At 38.0% G+C, this 20,750-nt stretch overlaps 1 protein-coding gene across 1 annotated transcript in view; it reads left to right on the plus strand.

Annotated features, from left to right (window-relative positions):
- The window catches only part of LOC139664025 (nck-associated protein 5-like), a 70,522-nt gene that overhangs the window by 4,498 nt on the left and 45,274 nt on the right, over positions 1-20,750 (plus strand). Inside the window, exons 2-3 of the mRNA XM_071542829.1 lie at positions 8,617-8,753; positions 17,683-17,773. Coding sequence (XP_071398930.1) covers positions 8,725-8,753; positions 17,683-17,773 — 120 coding nt within the window. The 5' untranslated portion in view covers positions 8,617-8,724. The remainder of the gene's footprint in view (positions 1-8,616; positions 8,754-17,682; positions 17,774-20,750) is intronic.

The following is a 20,750-nucleotide window of genomic DNA, read 5'->3' on the forward strand; positions in this document are numbered from 1 at the left end:
ATCTCCATGCTGGTCAGGGAGATGTGTGTGAGAAGTGAGTAATGCTCTCCTCTCCCTCAAAAACTAGTGTAGCGATGCCCTTAAGCACCTCTTTTTTTTCTTGCTGATATATCAGGACAATACTGGCCTTTTGTTAAATATCAGATATCGGCCAGTCATGTGAGGGAGGCTCCTCCCTGACCACAGCTACAGAAAAACACTCTTTGCACATTTTATTTATTCATTTAATTGTTTTTTTTAATAATCTTTTTTGTAAATTAATTCTTTGTTTAAAGTTTAACAGTAGAGTTTTCCCTTCTGTTGAATAGATTTTTGGGGTCAGCCTGCTTTAAAGAGCTGTTAACCCTAAAATAATTTCATTAGTCTGGGTTTCAATGGAGAGTTTTAGTGTCACATGACGGTCTAAATGCTGTTTACGAGGCTTTTCCACCCTGACAAGAAGAAAATTCTGAGTGACTTGTAGTTTTATGTAATTTGTACACTGGATACTTGTAAGTTTGTGGCATGAAAATGGTCAAATTTAAAGGCATTGAATATCGGCACAAAATATCAGTTATTGGTGACTTAAGTCTAAAACTATGGATATCAGTATTTCCCTTCAAAATCCCATATTGGTGTATAAATGTGAAGCAGAGTGAGGAAGAGCATGTGCTCTCAGCAGAACCTTTCCCTGGATGAATAAAGATTAAATCCCCAAAAAACAGCAAATCTGTGAAAAATAGCTCTACATCAAAGACGGAGCTTTGACTGCTCCATAAAAAGCCTTGGAGGGCTCAGATCAAAAACTGGGAACGACAGAATGGTAACAGCATGATAGTGAGTGAGGACTTTTGTAACATCAAGGAGGCACAAAAAATAGCTGCGCACTAAAAATATCCCATCTGAGGACTATTTCTGGAGTGAAAGGAGAGGAAGATGCTTACAATGCCCATGTTTACTGGATAAATTAAACACTACTCAGATATCGACCTGTAATAAGTGGGTGGGGGTTGAATGAAGGTGTAAGTGAATTAGTTAGTTAGTTAGTTAGCTAGTGAGTTAGTGAGTTAGTTGGTTGAAAGTCAATGTTCCAGTAAAATGATCAACATGATCTAAAAACATGACAAAGAGTTTTTACCTTGATTTTTGAACTTTGAAAATAGAAACTGATCTCAGTAGATGATCTGGCCTTTTTAGATATTTTAGCACTTCTCCATTACTCACAGTACAAGGGATTAAGTTATTTGTTATGGACTTTGACCCTTGATCCCCTGATAAGTGGTTGTTCATTGGTGATCTAGGAGAATCAGAACTCAGAATCAGAGTTAATGGCCAAGTATCCTTTTGAGCAATGTTATGTCGATTTACAATTTAAAAGACGTCTATATCATTACAGATGTCTAACCTAAAATTTGGATCCATAGGGTTTAAAATTCAAAGTTTATGTCTACATCTTATATAGACTGCGTCTTCTGGGGTAAATAACTAAAAATAAACCATTATCTCAGAATTTTGGAGCATATTTTTGATATTTACAGCTGTTTATGCATTGTTTGAATATGTAATAATGTATGGTCTAAAACATGGTTATACATAGCAAAAAAACGATCCCGGGCTATATGAGAGCTAAAGCAGAGATGTGATGTTGATGCACACACAAGGAATTGGACTTTGTGTTGCTTGGTGGTCACATTGAACATAAAACAACAACATGAAAGTATATATAAAAAAAGTAGCATTTAAAATTAAGAAATAGAAATTAGGGAATAGGTCTCTTTTTGAGGTAGTATACAAAGAAAATAATAGCCTATATAAGTAGTACTGTATATTAGAAGTAGTAATATAAGAAATAGGTGTCTATATCTATACAACATGAACATGGTTCTCTGTTGAAACCTGATTGATTGCATTGATTGGAAACTTTGGAAGTCAGTAATAGAAAAAAATAAATATAAACAGAAATATATAAGGGTTGTTTATGGGAGTTTGTGTTTACTGCTACTGTAGTGCTGAATGTAAGTCGCTTTGGATCCGAGCCATGAGCTAAACATCTAAAACTGTAAATGTACCTACAAATCCCTTTTAAGGATTCATTTCCCGCACAAGTCATTTTCCCAGTGTGAGTTTTACGGCAAAGTCAAAAGATTGACTCGCAGGATGTGATTTGGCGGATAAGTATGTGTTCATTAGATGCCCAGGGGGGCCAAGTCTCAGCGAGGTCCTGTCCTAATTCATTCCAACATCTATGCCAGAGGCTGAACTGCTGCCTTGATTATACCAATTTAGCCTCCCACCCACCCAAGAGGAAGACATTTAATTACACTGTTTATACTGCAGTGCTTTCCACCAAGTAAACACACGCTAGCTATTGTTGTCAGCCAATCTTATGGACAACATATCTTCAGAATCAGAGTCATTTTAATTGAGAAGTACAATAAATGTGAGGAGTTTGTCTTGGTGAGACTGGTGTAAAGAAATATTGACTGCTGACAATTTTATAGTACATATGGACACAAGGACTACAGGATCTGACATATAGTACAGTGCAAGACATGTAATGCATAGTAAAGTATCTATACTTCCTCAGCATACATATATTCAGCATTCATTATTCATAAATTCCCAATATAAATCTAATTCTGCACAACACCCTGTTATTTCAGGGTATGTGGGCCTTTGAACTGCAGAGTCAGCATCACATGAACAGAACATATGGAGTATGAATGCAGAGTTTATAGTGATGAGGCTCCCTTGATGTTGCCCTGAAAAAATAGCTTAGAGGGAAAACTTCTCAGCCAATCATATTGCTTGGTTATTATTATATTATTCAAGTTTTCTATAATAGTTCAAAGCTCTTTTGTCTCCCTGCGCTGGTCGTAGTTGAGGCTTTGTGATGGTGTGATCAGTTGATCTTTTATTAAATAGTGTCATTGGTACTGAGTTTATCAAATTTATTTTTACATTGGGATATTTACAGACACAAATTTTCCAATTAATAGTTTGTCATGAGAAAGTATGTCAGCCTTTTCAAATAACATAATTCCTGTTCTTTGGAAGTGCTGTTTTACAAATCAAATTATGGTCAAATCTGCCAAATACAAACTACAAAGTACACAAAAGTAGTTAAATTTGCAATTGAAAACATAAAAACTTTCCATTTCTTGTATGTTGCCCTCACAGCTTTCACCAATAAATGAATAATTCAGCTTGAAAATGTAATTTATCACCTAACAAAGGAACATCAGCTCTATTACAGTCTTAGAATCAGGGTAAGGAATGGATTACATGTAATGGGATTACAGTAATCAGATTGCCGAAATGGTAATTTTGTGACAATCAGATTACAGATACTTTGGTTAAGTGCTTAATGGTTTACTCACAACATGTTTGGAGGGAAAACAGATTTGGTTTATGAGATTATAGACATCAACACAATTTTACATACTTACATGTTTCAGTGTATAAAGCAGAATAAAGTGTTTGTTTAGCCTCACACTCTGTGGTTTTCTGGAGGGAAAGTAACCGAAAAGTAATCAAACTACGTTAATGAGTTTGAGTATTCCAGTAGATGACATATCTGTAATGGATTACGCTTCCCTACTCCCAAACAAAACACAATACATCCATTTTGATTAAAAAAAAAACATTTATCTGAAATTCACGATTCAGTATGTCTAAAATATAGAAGATCCAGTTTGTAAAAATATTAGCATTTTGTCAACTAATGGCTTAAGATACATTGTATCCTTTAAAAAGAAATATACTGTAATTTGTTTTAATTTTGTGTAATCAAACATTTTGAGAGAGCAGGAATAACTTTTTCATACAGTATAGTGTATATCTCTTTTTTGGAATGAAACTTTATTTCACCCCTGAGTTGAAATGCAGTGAATTGTAGTTTAGTGAACACCAAACTGATCATGAATCTGTTACTAGTTTTGTTGGAGACAGATTTATCTTGTGGATAAAACTAAATTTGCAGTGTGCTGTGATCATGTTTATGTGTATTTATAGATGATGATGATGTCTCTATTTTTTGATATTTCTAGCCTTTTATTATCGAGCGCTTCATTTTCTGAAGGACACATAGAGAAGTAAATTCAAGTCAAGTTTATTTGTATGTTTATATGTAAGTTACAGTTACAGTCAGAAAAAGTTGATCTACTGAAACAATGTCATAAGAGTTTCATTCTAAAATGAGGTATCTACTCTTTGAAAGTGACACCTATCCTTACAAAATGATCTATAGCACAAAATTTTGAACTAAAGGGTAATTTTTTTTTATTACAAAATGTTCTACAACCATTTGGGAAAAGGTAGAATCCATCAGTCAATTTTTCACAATCACAGATGACTCTATCCTCAAAAGCGTAACCATTTTGTAGGGAAAAGCCTCAAGATGACTCATAACTTTTAAAGTAGCATGTAATGCGCTTTACTTTCACGCCAGCAATTATTTTGTAAGAGTATGCATCATCAGTGGTTTTGATGTCACTATTCAATTTATGGTACTTTTCAAAGGAGATTAGGCAACATAAATCCTTAGTTGACAAAGTAGAAACACTTTTACAGACTGGATCATTTATGTTTAAGATATATGTTGAGTCAGGTAATGTTTTCCTGCCTAAATAAATGCTTTGGAAATGAAGTTCACATATAACCCCAGCTGCCCTCTGGCTTAGCAGACTAAGCTAAATACCAGCTAGTCGTGCTGTAATCTGGCTCATAGCCTACAGTGCATGTTATCCCTTTTCCCCTCTGCTGTTGATCCTCTCCCTCTCCTTTTGATATTGTCCCACAGAGCTGCAATGCCATGGAAATAATCTCAAAAAAGAACAGACATGAATACAAGGAGGCAGGTAATAAATAGGCTACAGGTAATTCATAACTGCTGATGATGAGTCAAGAGCTCCATCTGCAGGCCGGCTGTTGAGAAACATTCATATTGTCACACAACACTGTCAGATGTCAAACCTTGTATCTTAAAAAAGACAACTTGTAAATGTAGAAAATGCGGAAGAGGATAAGGGCCACACGTGAATAATGTATTTGAGTTTTTAGAATAAAGTCAGAATTCTGAGTTCTGACTTTAAACTCAGAAATCTGACTTTGAACCCAGAATTCTGACTATTCTCAGAATCTCAGAATTCTGACTATTCTCAGAATCTCAGAATTCTGACTATTCTCAAAATTTGAGATTCATCTTAGAACTCAAATAATTTTTTTGCACGTGGCCCTAATCCTCTTCCACAAGAAAAGCAGCAGATTTATAACCATGCATTTTTTAAATGCATTTTAGAAATGTAACTACTTTGGCTGTAAGGACCATGGAAACCTTCAGTTCAAGTACAACCATGAAAAACACACACACAAAAAAAAAATGCAGTTGCAAGGTTTTTCCATGACAGCAGCCCTGTACTATAAAGCATCTCTTTTGCTCATAGGGCAAGTATTCTGTGTGCAGGAGAGTGAAGCTTATGGAAAAAGTCTGATTTTTAGCATCTCTGATTAAAACAGAGGGAAAGCAATGTCATTCACATTTATCAGATCCATTCAAATCAGTGATCAGTTACAATCTGGTGGAACATGTTTTGTCAAAATCCATGTTACTCTTTTAGAAAACTATTTTAAATGTGATGTTTATAGTATCTCTGTAAGCAAGTGCCTCACTCTGGTAGTAATCTGCAAACACCACTAGATGGGAGTGGTGACTCAAATTTGACTGTCTTGCCAAGTCTCTCAACTTTATATTTTCCAAAATAACACCATGAAGAGCTGGAAATATTTGGGGATTTTTTTTATCTTTCAGAAAGCATAGCACTGCTTTTGAAGGCAGAAATAGGTCCAAGTGTATCAATTTATTTTAGACCACCGTTTCTATTTTGTGTGCTGTGCTTGGATGTTTGAGTTGTTTTGTCCTTGATTTGCATCTAAAGAACGAAAATATTCACCACATATTTATCAGTTCACACACAGACCAGGAATTATTTCAACACTCTCATCACCAAGCTGCTTCATTTAATTTGGATTTCACACTTTGGAAATGAAGGACTGAAAAATGAGAAGCAGGACCAAACCTTTCTACCATCTTAAAATTATATTTAAAAAGTTTGTCATTGAAGTTCCTTAAATATAGAGGATCCAGTCTATAAGAGTATTATGATTTTGCCAATCCATGACAGTACAGTAACTTACCTATTGTCCTCTAACAGGTACTACAATTTGTTTTACTTTTGAACAATTAATAATTTTGTAACAGCAGGTGTCACTGTATTAAAGCTATTCAAGTATTACAGTTATAATGAAACTGAGACTTTTCTCTTATATCACATTTTAATAAAAAAAAAGAAAAAAAAAGATATTGGTGCTGGATGCCAACACAATTTTTCATCTTTTCTAAATCTGATCCGTTGGTGCTTGAGATACAGCACATCCCTTGAATGTTAATTGAATGACTTTTTTAATTACACTGAAGTCTCAATCATAAGTGAGAAAACAAGGGGAGATACTGCCATGCGTGGGCGTCTTCTCCATGAGATAATTGGAAAATGAAGAATAAAAGAACTAAAGTTCAGCAGTTGGATAAACTTCATGTAGTATGGGATGAAGTTAAATGCTAATAAACACTTGACCTGTTTTAACACAGAAATAATATGACATCCTGGCATGTCAACTAAGCTAATTTTAGAGTAATATTTACACACGTCTTCAGGAAAAACACCATACTGAAAACACCTGCACTGATCTGTAAAGTTGTGAGAGTATCTAGTCAGAGTCTTGGTCTCTGCTGCTACACTGCACTTCACTTTTGTTCTTGGACTTGATGTCTAAAATATTTCACAACAATTAGAAAACGTTCAAAAGAAAGTTGGTAGCTAAATTGGTTGTAAATTAATCTTTATTATCATTAGCCTATTATTATTATTATTAGTAGTAGTTGTAGCAGTAATAGTAGTAGTAACAGCAGCAGAAGTAGCAGTAGCAGCGGTAGTACTACTAGTAGTAGCAGTAGTAGTAGTAGTAGTAATAGTAGTAGTAGCAGCAGCAGTAGTAGCAGTAGTAGTAGTAGTAGTAGTAGAAGCAGCAGTTGTAGTAATAGTAGTTTAGCAGTAGTAGTAGTAGTAGTAGCAGTACTTGTAGTAGTTTAGCAGTAGTAGTAGTACTGTAGCAGCAGCAGTAGAAAATTACTCAAGTAAATGTAAAGGAGTGACTCACTTAAACAAATTAAAATATTAAGTCACATTTGAACAAAATCATACGCATATTCCAAAATTGTTCCTTCAATAAATTAACCAATTATCCATTTTGAAATTGTCTTTGCTGTCAGTTTGATGTGTGATCATCATGTGATCATCAGCCCTGTGGCAATGCCCTTTGGCAATAAACCATTTTTAATTAAATCAAGACAGATGGTATCAGATAAGGAAGGTGCAGAATGACTGTGGTTTCAAAAAACTCAACCACTGTGGGAGTCAAAAAGCAGCGTTACGAGTAACTAGAGTATGTGTAATTAGTTACCACCTTCACCTGCATTATTCCATAGGTTTTGCTGCATTGCTCCTGTAGCAATGATAATAGCAGTTCTGCATGGTAGACTATGCTGATGTGGCGTGATGAGTATGGTGAGTGACAGGGAACCAACCCTGAGACTGGAGGCTAGTACCAGTGGGCTACAAAACAAGCCCAGACTGATTATTTCTAAAATAGACTGGGACCCATTATGAGTCATTTTATTGGTGCTCCCATTAGCCTCTCCATATCTCTCTATTAAGCTAATACTAAAAAAAGGACTGACCTTTTCTTCATGAAAATTCCCATTAAGTCGATGCAAAGCTAGGCTTTCACAAGCACAGAGCTAATTATGAGAGGAGAGCTGAATATTCTTCACTCTATTAACTTTAGGTTCATCAGGGTGGCTGATTGCAGTCGTACAGCTAATATTGACAGCTGAGACAGATGCGGGTGTGTTTTTCTGATGCAAGATAACTGTCATCTGAGTGCATGAGATAAACCTACTGACAGCAAAGGAGCATGAACAGACCACAGCAATGTTAAATCTCTTTTGAATATGCGGCACGGCTTTTTTAGAGCTTAGTAATATCCAGACAGGTAAACACCCCAAGGATAAGCCACAAGGTAATAACTTTATTATAATTTTAATCACACCTGAACTTTTGCCACCATAACAGTGCTGGGGCATCTTTGATTTTTTTTTTTTTTTTTTTTAGATATACAGGTATTTGGTCCCAAAATGACAGTTTACCCCAAGGCCTTGTTTAAATGTCAGGAGTAGGGAGGTAGTCTAACTCACAACCTGTCAGCTGTGGGGAAAACACCGATGTGGACGCTAATTCAAAACTACAGTGTGTGAGGTGGAGGGAGGGGAGGGGAGGGGAGGGGAGGGGAGTAGAGGAGAGGAGAGGAGAGGAGAGAGAAGAGGAGAGGGAGGCTGTGCACTGTTTATGCTCTTTTCCAAACAAGTAAACTTGCTAACAAATTGTTCTCTTATCTGTCCAGGGGAAGAGAGAGAGAGAGAGAGAAAAAAAAAAGTGAGCAGATGTATGTTTGAAATCTTCTATGGGATTATGATATGCAAGATTAACAGCAAACTGCGGTGTTTACTCCTCTCCCCTGCAGCTACGCCAGCAAGACTGATCCATAATAATAATCCCCAGCCGGAGAACAAACAACATCTGGGCGTGGAGAGAAGGGAGAGGGCCAAGTCTCAGCAGGAGGGGGCAGCAGATGGTGACACTGCAGCAGCACTTCTCCAGGTAGCAGCTCCACCACACAGCAGCCAGGGAACAACTACATCCAGTCTGTAGCAGCTTCTTTTTCTGGGTTTTAATGGGTCAAAGGTCATGTAGTAAGTGATAATTAAGTAATAATCTGCAACATTTTCATATAATAAATGTTTGTTTTGATACTCGTTATTGCCAACTGATAGAACACAATAGTGATTCAACCTATAGATTGCTTTCAGGTGACTTAACAGACTCTCTTGCGGCCATAGTGGAGGTTCACAGTTCTTGGGAAACAGTGGTTATGAACAGCTGATTGCATTTCTGAATGTTTGAACAAATTTACCGAACAAACTGAATAGACATAGTTAATTTCTGAGTTTTTTCTGACTGGGAATTGATCATTCAGCCTGTGAGAGTGAAGGTTTAATTTTCAGCAAAAGTTTTTCTGATTTCACCATGACCAAAACCTTAAGCCTAACCTTAACCAAAGTTGTTTTAACTAACTTTAATCCTTAATCCTAACTTTAACCCTGACCTGAAGTTCATGATAAAAAACATGAAGTAGAGACCAAGGCATGGCTGAAAAAGTTTGATGTTTTTTCAACGTCTTTGCTAATGCTTCTATGATGTAATAAACTCTTTTGCCTTTTGATACTTTAAAGAGGAGTTGCCTTGGTCTCTACTTGTTTCTACATGTTTCTTATCAGAATTTTTTGCCCAAAGACCAAAGAGCACTGTCTCAAACTACACAACCCACCAGTAGCACTCCTCTATGCTTTTTACTTAACTGAAGTAGTTTTACTTGCCTATACTCAACTAGCTAACTTTTTCATGTGACGAATGATGTGTCCAATTTGTGCTATTAGTTGACGCTCATTTCATGAAATTTTTGTCAGACTGTGTTGTCCTCAACTCACTCACTCGATCAGAACCTGCACTGTACTATCAGCTTGCCATGGGGTAATTTCCATTGGAGATGGAAAGATGAGGCCTGTTTATGTTTTGCATGATTCAGAAAAGTTTCCCCTCTGTCACATTATGTTCTGGTCGATAAGACGCTAGTGCCAACTACTCAATGACAAACCTCTCAACCCAGCAGCAAACATAGCATAGCCCACATCCATCAAAGGCCTCACACCAGATGCGATGAGTCGATTGACTTTACAGCGACATCCAACAATTTCATTAACTTGAGAGCCCGGCGCACACAGAGGCTGTCTCTAAAAACTGTCCCTACACAGTTTTATTGGAGTAGCCCTCTCTAAAACTTGATATGAAGTGTCAACCCTCTGCGGCGAGAGACTCCCGCGTCCGCCGTCTTATTGATCGCCCCTCTCAGCGTGCGATAAGGGGAAATAATAACCGAGCATTATGTCCAGCCAACTGTTAGGCTGCTGACGGCCCCTCATGCTCCGACTTCGATCCCATCTGCATATGCTCAGCGAGGTGTGAGATTAGGCCCCGATGATTTGTGTCTGTAAGTTAATTCGCCCCCGCCGAGCCGAAGACGAGATGCGTGAGATGCTGCCGAATATTTAGGGGGAATTAGAAAAGGAGTTGTTTTTTTTCTCCAGCCAGTTAGCACACTTGGAGGAAAAAGGGGAAAGTGATGTGCCAATCAGCTGTAGAGTTTGCCTTCTAGTAAAGCTCAAACATGACTATGACTTGCTAAAAATCTATGCACTCATGGTACTTTGGGTAAAAGTGTTAAAATTGGAATATTTTGAGGTCCATCTAATCTTGTTAAATATACACTACCAGTCAAAAGTTTAGATGCATCTGATTGAATGTTCTATGTTTTTCATTCTCTTAAAGCCATTTTGATCCAAAGGCTTATGCTTAAATGCTTGAAATGTGTTTCTAAGACAAATATAAATAGTGAAGTTGATGCCTATGTTTGATTTTCTTTCCAAAGCCTTTGCCTTTCCATCAAGGCAAAGGGCGGCTACTTTAAAGAATCTAAAATATAAGATAGTTTTGATTTAACACTTTTTTGGTCACTGCATAATTCCATGTGTGTTATTTCCTAGTTTTGATGTCTTTACTGTTATTCTAAGATGTGGAAAATAGTAAAAATAATGAAATGTTTATTTTAAAATGTGGTGAGTCCAAACCTTTGACTGGTAGTGTGCAATGAAGGGATTTAACAGACACATTTTCCCGAGAATAGGAATGCAAATATGGATTCTTCTAGTTTTTGGCCTTTACTAGCATCACAACAACATGCAACTTTTGTGTTGAAAGTAAAGTGTATGATGTTCCCACATAGAAAATATGTTTTAAATGTGTCTAAATGAATGACACTGATTCAAAGCGAGACGTTAAACACCTTCAGCTTTTATTCTATTTTTTTTTTTTACCTAGAGGAAAAGAATGCCATGTTTGGATCTGAGTGAAGCGCTGTAGCGTTTCCTCTGAAATGAAACAATGAGAGAAACTGCATATCAATTAAAAAGCATTTGAAGTTGAGTTAATGAGCTCAGGGCCAGACGCCGGCTGTCAGAGGGAAGCCAGACTCAAAAGCTGTGAACAGTGGATGAATTTGTGCACTTTAGACATGTGGTATGTCTCACCCAAGGCAGTCTAATTAAGGAAAACCACTGATTGTCAATGTTCTGATGAAATACTGAAATGATGGTGATGTGTGCTTTCAACCACTCTTATGTCTTTTGAATCTGGAAAACATGCATAGAGCGTTGTACATCTCAGCTCTGCGGGTTTTGGCCTCCAAGGGCCTTTAAGTAAGAGATGGGGGTGAAACTCTGGAGAATCGCTTCTGCTTCTGCCTCATATTTTATTTATAGTAAAACTGTATGAGATAAAACTTAGAAAACGACCACCAAGTTTGCAGATTCTGTTTGCCAGATGAACAGGTTCGGGTAGTTTCTATTTGATATTGCATTGGCCCATTACTGCTTTTTTATCCACACACACAAAACAACCTGATATGAAATCTCTACTGAGCGCGCTCAGTTACCGCATAGGGACCACCGCTGCTGCTTTTGAGATAACGTTTAACTTTTTTTGTTTTGCCCTTTTTTCTTTATTATGCATTGAATTAATCTGGATAGTTTTTCATGAATGTAAAATGAAGGTTATTTTTTTCTGGTTTACTCCCTTTTTTCACATAAACGCATCAATTTTTCATGACAGGATGAGAGAAGAAAAAAATGAAACCACGTCATTTAGTATTTACGCATATTTATTACGACTTACATGACTTTTGGATTTGTTTACATACTGTATATTGTATCTGTTCAACATCTGATCATTGAATTAGTAGACAACTTTAACATGTAAAGTTTACTTAACTAGTTTTTTGTATTATGTGTCTCCAGTTGAATCAAACTGAATACTAAACAGTGATGGACACAATATGATCACTGCAAAGTGCAGCAGAGGGGAGCAGCGATCACAGGTGAAAGCAAAAAGATGAGAATTTAAGGAATAAAAAGTCGAGGCATTTTTATGTGTGAAAGTAAAAGCCTTTATTGCTACCATTACTACATAAAGCTGTGCAGAGCGCAATAAAGGCATTTTAATGTTTTCAACAAAAAAGGTGCTTTAGCTTTATCTTCTTTAAAACCCTGACCTCCATTCAGCACTGTTTCTTAAATTTGAAAAAATAGTTATTGAAACATAAAGCAAGGACACACTCTTCTCTCTTACCTTGAGGAGGAAAGGACTGTTGTAGTGTAAATGAAGATATGTAAACACTATGAAGGCTTTTAGCACAATATTTTGCAGCTTTAACATTGGCTTGACTGTAACCACAATCATCATTACTCACTTATTTTACAACTTTGGTTTAATGTTATGAATGTGGCTGATCCAGTCGCTGCAGAAAGCCTCCCCACAGTTTAAGTGGCTCATCTCTGCATTTATAGTGCCTGCAACAACTTGCCACCCACCTCAAATACTGTGAAAAATAGTAACCCTCTGCTTCCTGCTATTGAGCCAGTCCCTATACCCCGTGAATAACAGTGCTTGTCTGTAAGGCTTTGGTATCCAGATACACCTCAATGCGTTAGTGTGCAGTAGGCCTAATGAAAACCCTTGAGAGCCGAAGCGCAGGGTTTTGTGCGGCGAGGTGCTTCCCCACTCGGCCCGCGCCTGGGATTAGTTCGGCTTGTCATCGAAGCGGTGAAAGGGGTCACGTTTACTGGCTGTCGGTGAAACTAGGCCATCCATTCACACATTGTTGTGTGTGATGAGTCGAGGTCGGGCTTTGAAAAGAGTAGCCTGTGGCAAAATGTCACGGAGCAGCAGCAGCCCCTCTGGTGGGAAAGGTGGGGCCGCTTTTGTCTCCGGCTTCAGTGAAGGAGAAGCCGTTTACACAGAAGACAAGCATGGTCACTGAAGACATGGCTTTCACATACTGTACACACACGCTCAAGTGCACATGTGTGTCCACAATACATGTACACATACACATACAACATACAGTATGTATACAACATAGGGTTTGGCTGATATGGATTTGAAGGCTGATACTGATATTTTTAGATTGAAGCTGACGATAGTATTTTGTACTGATATTCAACATCTTTAAATGACCATCATTAACATCTTGCCCCCAAAATTCCCCCAGAAGTATTCAGCATTTCCCCGAGAATTGTATTATTCTTGGCAGGATGAGAAAAGCTTCTGAAACATAATTTAGACCATAAGACACAAAAAAAATCTAAAAGTTGCATTATAATCAGTTCAGGTTAAAGGCTTCCTATAGATAACCAAGTCCAGAGTGAAGTTTTCTCTTTTCAAACTAATATGAAAAAGCATGCAGTAGAAACTCAAACTCTGTCCACAGTGACTGGCCAGATATCTGTCTGTCCTCTTGCTGCTGAATGCCAAACAGACTTATTTTACATTATTCAAAGCAATATTTCACTTTGGTACCACATTTTCATCTATGAAACATGCATATGGTATGACTGTAGGCTGTAAACCTCTGACATTAGTTGCCCCTGTTGGATACACATTCACATTTTCTGCCGCTCTTCATCCATAATTGAAAACAGACAATCTGTAACTCAGGAGGAAAAATATGGAGCAAAAAGTGGAGTTCATCAAGAAGTGTTACAGCAGACTGCCTATAGGCCTGTATTTTGGATTTACAGAAATGTGTCAGACCACACTGTACTGCTCATAGATCATCTGCCAGATATCGAAGGGCCAACACAGACAACAGAATGACTTGGGTGTCAATACTTGTTAGTCATTATCGTTAGTCATTATCTTCAAACTGGCTCGAAATACTGTCAGGATCGGCCCAGAGGACTCAGTGAACCATTTTTACTTGAACCACTTTAGGAAGAAAATACTTCTTTCATCCATTGGTGAAATGAGCAGGACTACCACTCCTCTCTCTGCTATGCAAATGAAAGGCAACTCACTAATTCTCCTTGTGACAAAGAAATAACAGGGATTTTCAAGGCCGATACAGATGCAATACCACAGTTTTTGCTTAAATTTGACAATTTTTACACAAAAAAAAGATCCCAAAATGAGTATGCCGTGTTTGGATTTCTGATGCTGATACCGACATTTTTAGATTTATGTTAATGATTTCCGATATTTTCGTTATAACATCTTTACATTTTCCTTTGCCCCCAACATTCCAAAAAATTACAAGTAGTTTCAGTGTTTCCCCCAGAGTTGTGTTCTTGTCATGGTGGAAACACTCTGAAACAGCATGTAGACCATCATGGGACACTAAAACTCTCCACTGAAACCCAGAACAATTAAATTCTTGTAAGCTGGTTAGCAGCTCCTTAAGGCAGGGTGATGCAGGTTTCTTTGCAGGTTTAACAGACTGAAAAAGACTAAAATCAGATCCTCACCTCCATCACTGACTGGCTAATATCTGATTTCTCTTAAAAGGCCTGTATCATCCTGATATATAACCATCTAACCCTAATTATTAGATGTCAGTCTGGTTTGGTTTGGTTGGGAATGTGAGTTATGCCGTGATAAACAACCAACAAAATACTTCAGAAAACAATACCATCTTTGTGTCGAAGTTCCACATTGCGGCCCCAGTGCAGCGTGAAGCCAAATCGCATTACTTCTTAACCAAGAGAGAGCAAAAGGCAAAAATTAAACATTCATTCTGCGGCGTTTCAGGAATGAGTTTTGAGCACAGAGGGAAGAGGGCTGCAGTCACACAGAGCCAGACGTTTCCCTGCCAGACCCGAGTCATGAGATCGGGACGGCCTGGAGAGCGAGAGGCCTTGTTAGGGAAGAGCCAGACAGAGAGTGGGAGGCTGTTTTTTTTTTTTTTTTTCCTTTCTGGGAGCACTCAGCTTCACATTATTTCCCACATGGTCCGCAGAGAGACCCAAAGACCCACTTTCCCTTCAGTGCCCATTCACAAACACGCAACGATGACTAACTCCCAGCTGTGGAAGGCAGGACGATGAGCGCCGCGTCGGTAGCGATCAACATCCGTGAAAGTCAGTAGGAAAGCAGCATGGGGTGAGTGATGACCGCTTGAGTGGAAAAAGGGGAGAAATTAATGAAATATCACTGTGGAAGCGTGTGATTTCCACAGGTGCAATCAGCTAAAACTTACGGTGTTGTGGAAAGACCCATGATGCACTGTGGTAACTGCTGCACTTCATCTGATGCAGTGATGCTGAGGATGCTGTGAAACAAAACTGAACTATGTACAAAGAGACAGCCTAGGATATCAGACTGTATAATCTCACCTACCACTTCTCTAATATATAGGATCACAAGAAGATTTGTTGAATCCATTGTCTAGGTGCTGTGGCTTTAACCTTTGCACTCCACACTACTGGTTGCTTGTGGTTTGAAGCAGAATTTTGACTGCAGATGGGTACAATCTATTTATGATTAGATGAACAATATAACTTTAATGATCCTTCAATTGCGGCAAAACTGGATGGCATCAAGCAAAAGATGAGTGGTAGAAGTCAGATTGGTTTGGAGATGGTGAAGACACTGATGGTGATGATGGTCATGTTGATGAACTGTCCTGCTCAAAATAAATATAGATACAGAAAACTTGGACACAACAAAGGGATAATAAGTTAAAGCAACTCATTACCATTTCTTGTTTTCCTTGCTATTTTCCATACTTTTTTATCCAACTTTATTGTGGTATCTTTACATCACTGTCTCTTTGTTTTATTGTATGTAAAGCACTTTGTAAACATTATTTTTTAGAAAAGTCCTGTGCAAATAAATTTATTATAAGAGGGTGAATGAAGTGAAGCTACTGAATCGGATCAGAGGACAGTAAATCAGCAGTGTGTAGGTGAAGTAAATATCAACATAGGGAAAGTATAGTTAAGAACTTTTTATACTACTGTTTATAACACTAATACCACTACTACTACTACTACTACTACTACTACTACTACTACTACTACTACCAATACTACTGCTGCTTATAATAAGAATAATAATTAGAGTAGGCCTAATTGTAATAAGTGGAACCTCATTCTCTGTGAGCTGCTTTCTATCAACACAACATTACTTCTCCTCCCCACAGCTGTCGATTGACATGCAGCTTATCTGTATATGGACAAATATTTCACAGGGAATCGAGCCTGAGGACGAACAATACTGGAACAAATCCAAGCATGAAGCGGATTACTGGATTTTATCATGTCCAATCACAGCTAATTATAGCATTTTTTAACATTTAAACACAAATATTTGACTGAGCAACGCAGTTAGTCATGCACGAATTTAAAGTTTCATAACATATTCCATTTTTATTTCCAACGTGCCTCACAGTACCGCGAGTGCATACACTTTTAACATGGCGGGCTTCCCCAGTGGGAATCAAACCGCCAACCCTGACAGCGTCGCCTCTCCTCGACCCTTCCGGCAGCACAGGATGACATCCTCGCTTCACACCTGGCCTTTTAAACGCATATATTCACATTTCGCTGACATCAAATGAGTCAGTTTGCCATTTGCTGTTGTCAAAGTCAGAGCATACTCGGGCCCATTAACCCGCCCCCCTGCTGGGAGTGTTTCAGGTCAGTGGCAGTGAGTTCGGGCAGGACTGCCGGTGGCGCGGTCACAGTCAGCGGGCTTGTGCTAATGGCTGTGCCGCTCGCATCAAACAAGGGAAAACAGTTACTGTGGAAGTGACAGGGCAAAATGTCACTGCGTACGACATTATGGGGAACACGGTCAGTGTCTTTCAAGCATACACAGCTCCGAGGGAAAACAATTACAAATCAGAAAGCAAGACCGCACCGATTTACTGGAAGCCGTTTGAACAAATGTCAGCCGGAGTATTATGGGTGTTTGGAAATCTTATTACTAATTCAGGAAATGTTATTCATCTCAAGAAAGTGTTGAATTTGGACGCAATGGATCAGTACAGAAGGAAATAACAGAGCACAGCTGAGTAATGGGTAATTTGTTGGTAATGAGTTGTTTATGTAATCTTTGTAGTCTATATTCATAATTCTATTACATCACCACACAGAAAACTTATGTAAGTGAATGGATGTGGAAAAAGCCGGAACACTGGCAGTGGCCACATCTCATAATCTCATATACAGACAGTATGAATGCTAAAACGTGAAAATGTTCTATAAAAGTGGAATACCCCTTTAACCTAGGAGCCTCCATCAGCTTCATATTCCAACAATTCCATACCTTTGCATCCAATTAGCAAACTTCATTACTGTATCCACTGGACTGGGAAAATTAGGTTGTGCCTCAGCCATTATTAATTCCACCGTTCAGTTTGAGCCTCCACCTTGTCAAAAACGATTACTTACAATGGTTTCAGAGTAAACTGTTGATTAAGACAACTACTATCCCCCGCCGTTGGAAGATGAATTTTAAGAGAAACCGCCATTTTATTGATATGGATATTTGGGATCGTAGCGCTTGAGATAAAATGCATTTAATCTCCCATTCAATGGATTATATTCTGACCAGTTCACCTGTTTTCTCTTGAACGCAGCATGGAGGAGACGGTGCGAACGCTACTACAGAACCAGGACTCACTGGAAGGCCCCAGCGTGGATCCACTGGACCTCATGAAAGCATACAAGGTACAATGTGGACCCCAGGAAGACTAGCTATGCTTTAGGGCAAAGCTAATGGGGATCCTAACAAATAAACAAATAAACAAATAAACAGGAACCAGAGGTGGGGACTTGAGTCACATGAGTTTGATTGGAGTCACACTTTTAATTGCTTGAGACTTGACTTGATGCATGAAGAGAAGACGGGTTCTGGTGACTTTGGACTCGACTTTGACTTATACTTTGATGACTTGAAAAGGTTTCTAAAGTCTTGACAAAAGATCTTCTTGTGTTTATGTAAATGACTTAGATTGAAAGTGATGAGATTTGTTCCACCAGACGAATGAATTCTGTTTTCTGAATTTGTATGGAAAGACTGAATTTATTGAAGTTGAAACTGATTATAGAAATCAAACTCATGATGCTCTTACCAAGTTTTTATCCTATTAAAACCATATTGCATTGAAAAGTCCTAGATATTTAGTTTTCTTTAAGATATTACAGTAAATTGATACCGGGACTTGATTTGTTCTGACTTGACTTGGTTTTTCTACATTTCAGTCCCTCCAGGAAACTGCGATTTTGCGATCGCAATAATTAACACAAATTCAAGAAATCTCTGCAATATTTGCGAGAGCTTACAGTTTTGCAAAATTGCCGCAACTTTTCCGCATGAAATGGCCAAATCAACAGACCGCTTGTGATTTGGACCTATTGTCGCATTTCGTGTTGTGGTAACTCACGCCATCGCAACGCTTTTGTTTTTCATTTTTGCTTGCAATTTTTCCCAGTTCCCGCAATTCTACCACAAAAAGAGCACATAAAACTTTGCAAATTGCATCGCAATTTTTGAGAAAAGCCGTTGCAAAGCATCAAGCATTTCTGGCTGCAATAATCATAAAAAAAACTTGGTAATTGACATTTAGACTTGGAACTTGGCTTGAGATTTGTGCCTCAAGACTTGAGACTGACTTGGGACTTGAGCAAAGTCGACTTGGTCACACCTCTGACAAGAACCAGTGGAATTATAAGAGTTCAGAAAAAAGTTGTTTTGTTTGGTTGCTTTAGAGTGATTTTAACACAAAGTGATGCTTACTCCCCCTTTGAATCAACTTAGATCTGGTCTGCAAACTTTGAAGTGAAATTGCTCTGAATTGGCATAGAGGATTATGTGGAACCGTCTTTCAGGCACTATTTTCTTTTCTTTTTTTGCACTAAGCCAATACAGAACTGTAACAAGAAAATATGGGAACAATTGATTCTTTTACTTTGTATTATCCAAATTGCAGAATTATTGCTGTAATAACACTTTAGCAAAACCCCAGAGAAGATTTAGCATTAGATATACTATTGATCTCACCGTGGAATTAATTTCTTTTTCGCATTATGGCTTCTTGCTCCTAGTCAGCATTCAAATTTATAATATGCTTTGCGAGGATTAGGGAGTAAGTGGCAGGATTATTGTGTTCTCTTGTGTAGTGTATAATGTATATCTAGGTATTTATGAGAGAGCGATTCTTCCCTGCAGACCGTATAGACTGAGTTTGGCGTGGTTTCCAAAACTTTCAGTGTGATGCACCTTAATCGATTTTTAGCCATGACAGTTTGTAAACCCCACCCACACCCTCACACCCCCGCATCCCACCCTGCCACACTCTCCTCTGTTTTATACACACACACACACACACACACACTCACATATACGTACACACACACACACACACTTTAGATCTTCAGCTCTCATGAAATGCAATTTATGGGTAGTGCCGCTATGGGTGAATGTGCAAGACATAAGAACTAATGAACCGTATAACAAATGCAAATAAGTCTCATATAATTCATAATACATTCTAATTAGTCTGAGGTCTTATGTAACTCAACCCTATCAATTTTTTCCCCCTCTTTTTATGCCTTTGCTTGTCTGTCGTACTTCTTATATGTTTCTTTTGAAGGGCTTTTTAACATTTGGTTCCTGATATTTTACAATAATTAAATGTTAAATGCAAAATGGTAAATAATGCAAACCTGCATTACAGGTCAATAAACACCAGGCAAACAAACACCTCATCCTCTCATCTTGTGCAGACGATGCTAACAAGTATGAAGAGAGCTGGTGACAAGTCAAGTGAAATAAAACATAGAATAAAATGGAATTAAATGAATGAAATGGAATGACTGTAGCAAATTAATGATATTAGAATATCAACATCAACAAAAATAGTATGAATTTGGATAAAAGACAAGGACAAAACATCTCCTGTTTAAAAAAAGCATACAAAATTAATCACACTCCACAATATGGAAGCATAATAAACACAAATTTTACAGTGTGTTGCACTTTTTAATAAAGTGCATCTATAGTACTGTATGAGCATACACAGAGCATATTGTATATCATGCGTCCCACTGCCTGAACTGATCATTATGCATCCAGACAATACACCCATTCAGGCGATAGTGATTATCCGCCTGGTTGAGGCAGCAAACTGGAAATCACCATGTTCCACTGAGCTTTATGCATCCAAACAATTCTTCCAGTCGATGCTAAAAATCCACCTGGTTCAACGAGAACACCGATGTAATTTAGAGTTACAGGCCATTTACTTCTTTCTACTGTATGTCTTGTTTATATTTCCCCAATCATTTAGCAATGCGTGCTGTATGAAATGAGATTTTCCAACGTTTACTTGTTTTTCGTCGTTTTTTAATAGGCAAACTTCACGGTGTCAAACCTAGCTTGAAATTAACTGCTGTCATGCCTAACAAAGACGCCCAGAGTAAGAAGACACGGATCTGACAATAGAGTTTGTCAGGCGATGTGTTTTTGAGGGATTATTTCATTTCGTCCTGTGGGTGTCAGGTGATTGACAGCAAGCAGAGCGTAATGTAACGCAACACTGATATGAAAACACTCAATGTGGGCACAATGAAATATTGATAATATAGAAAGTTTCACAAAACCATATTAAGGCTTCATGGTTACTGTGATGGATTATCTAGCTCG

The sequence above is a fragment of the Centroberyx affinis genome, unplaced genomic scaffold, assembly GCF_046629955.1.
Source record: "Centroberyx affinis isolate AG114_WGS23_722 - 3 ecotype Tasmania unplaced genomic scaffold, CSIRO-AGI_Caff_v1 ptg004190l_1, whole genome shotgun sequence".
Taxonomy (NCBI): Eukaryota; Metazoa; Chordata; class Actinopteri; order Beryciformes; family Berycidae; genus Centroberyx; species Centroberyx affinis.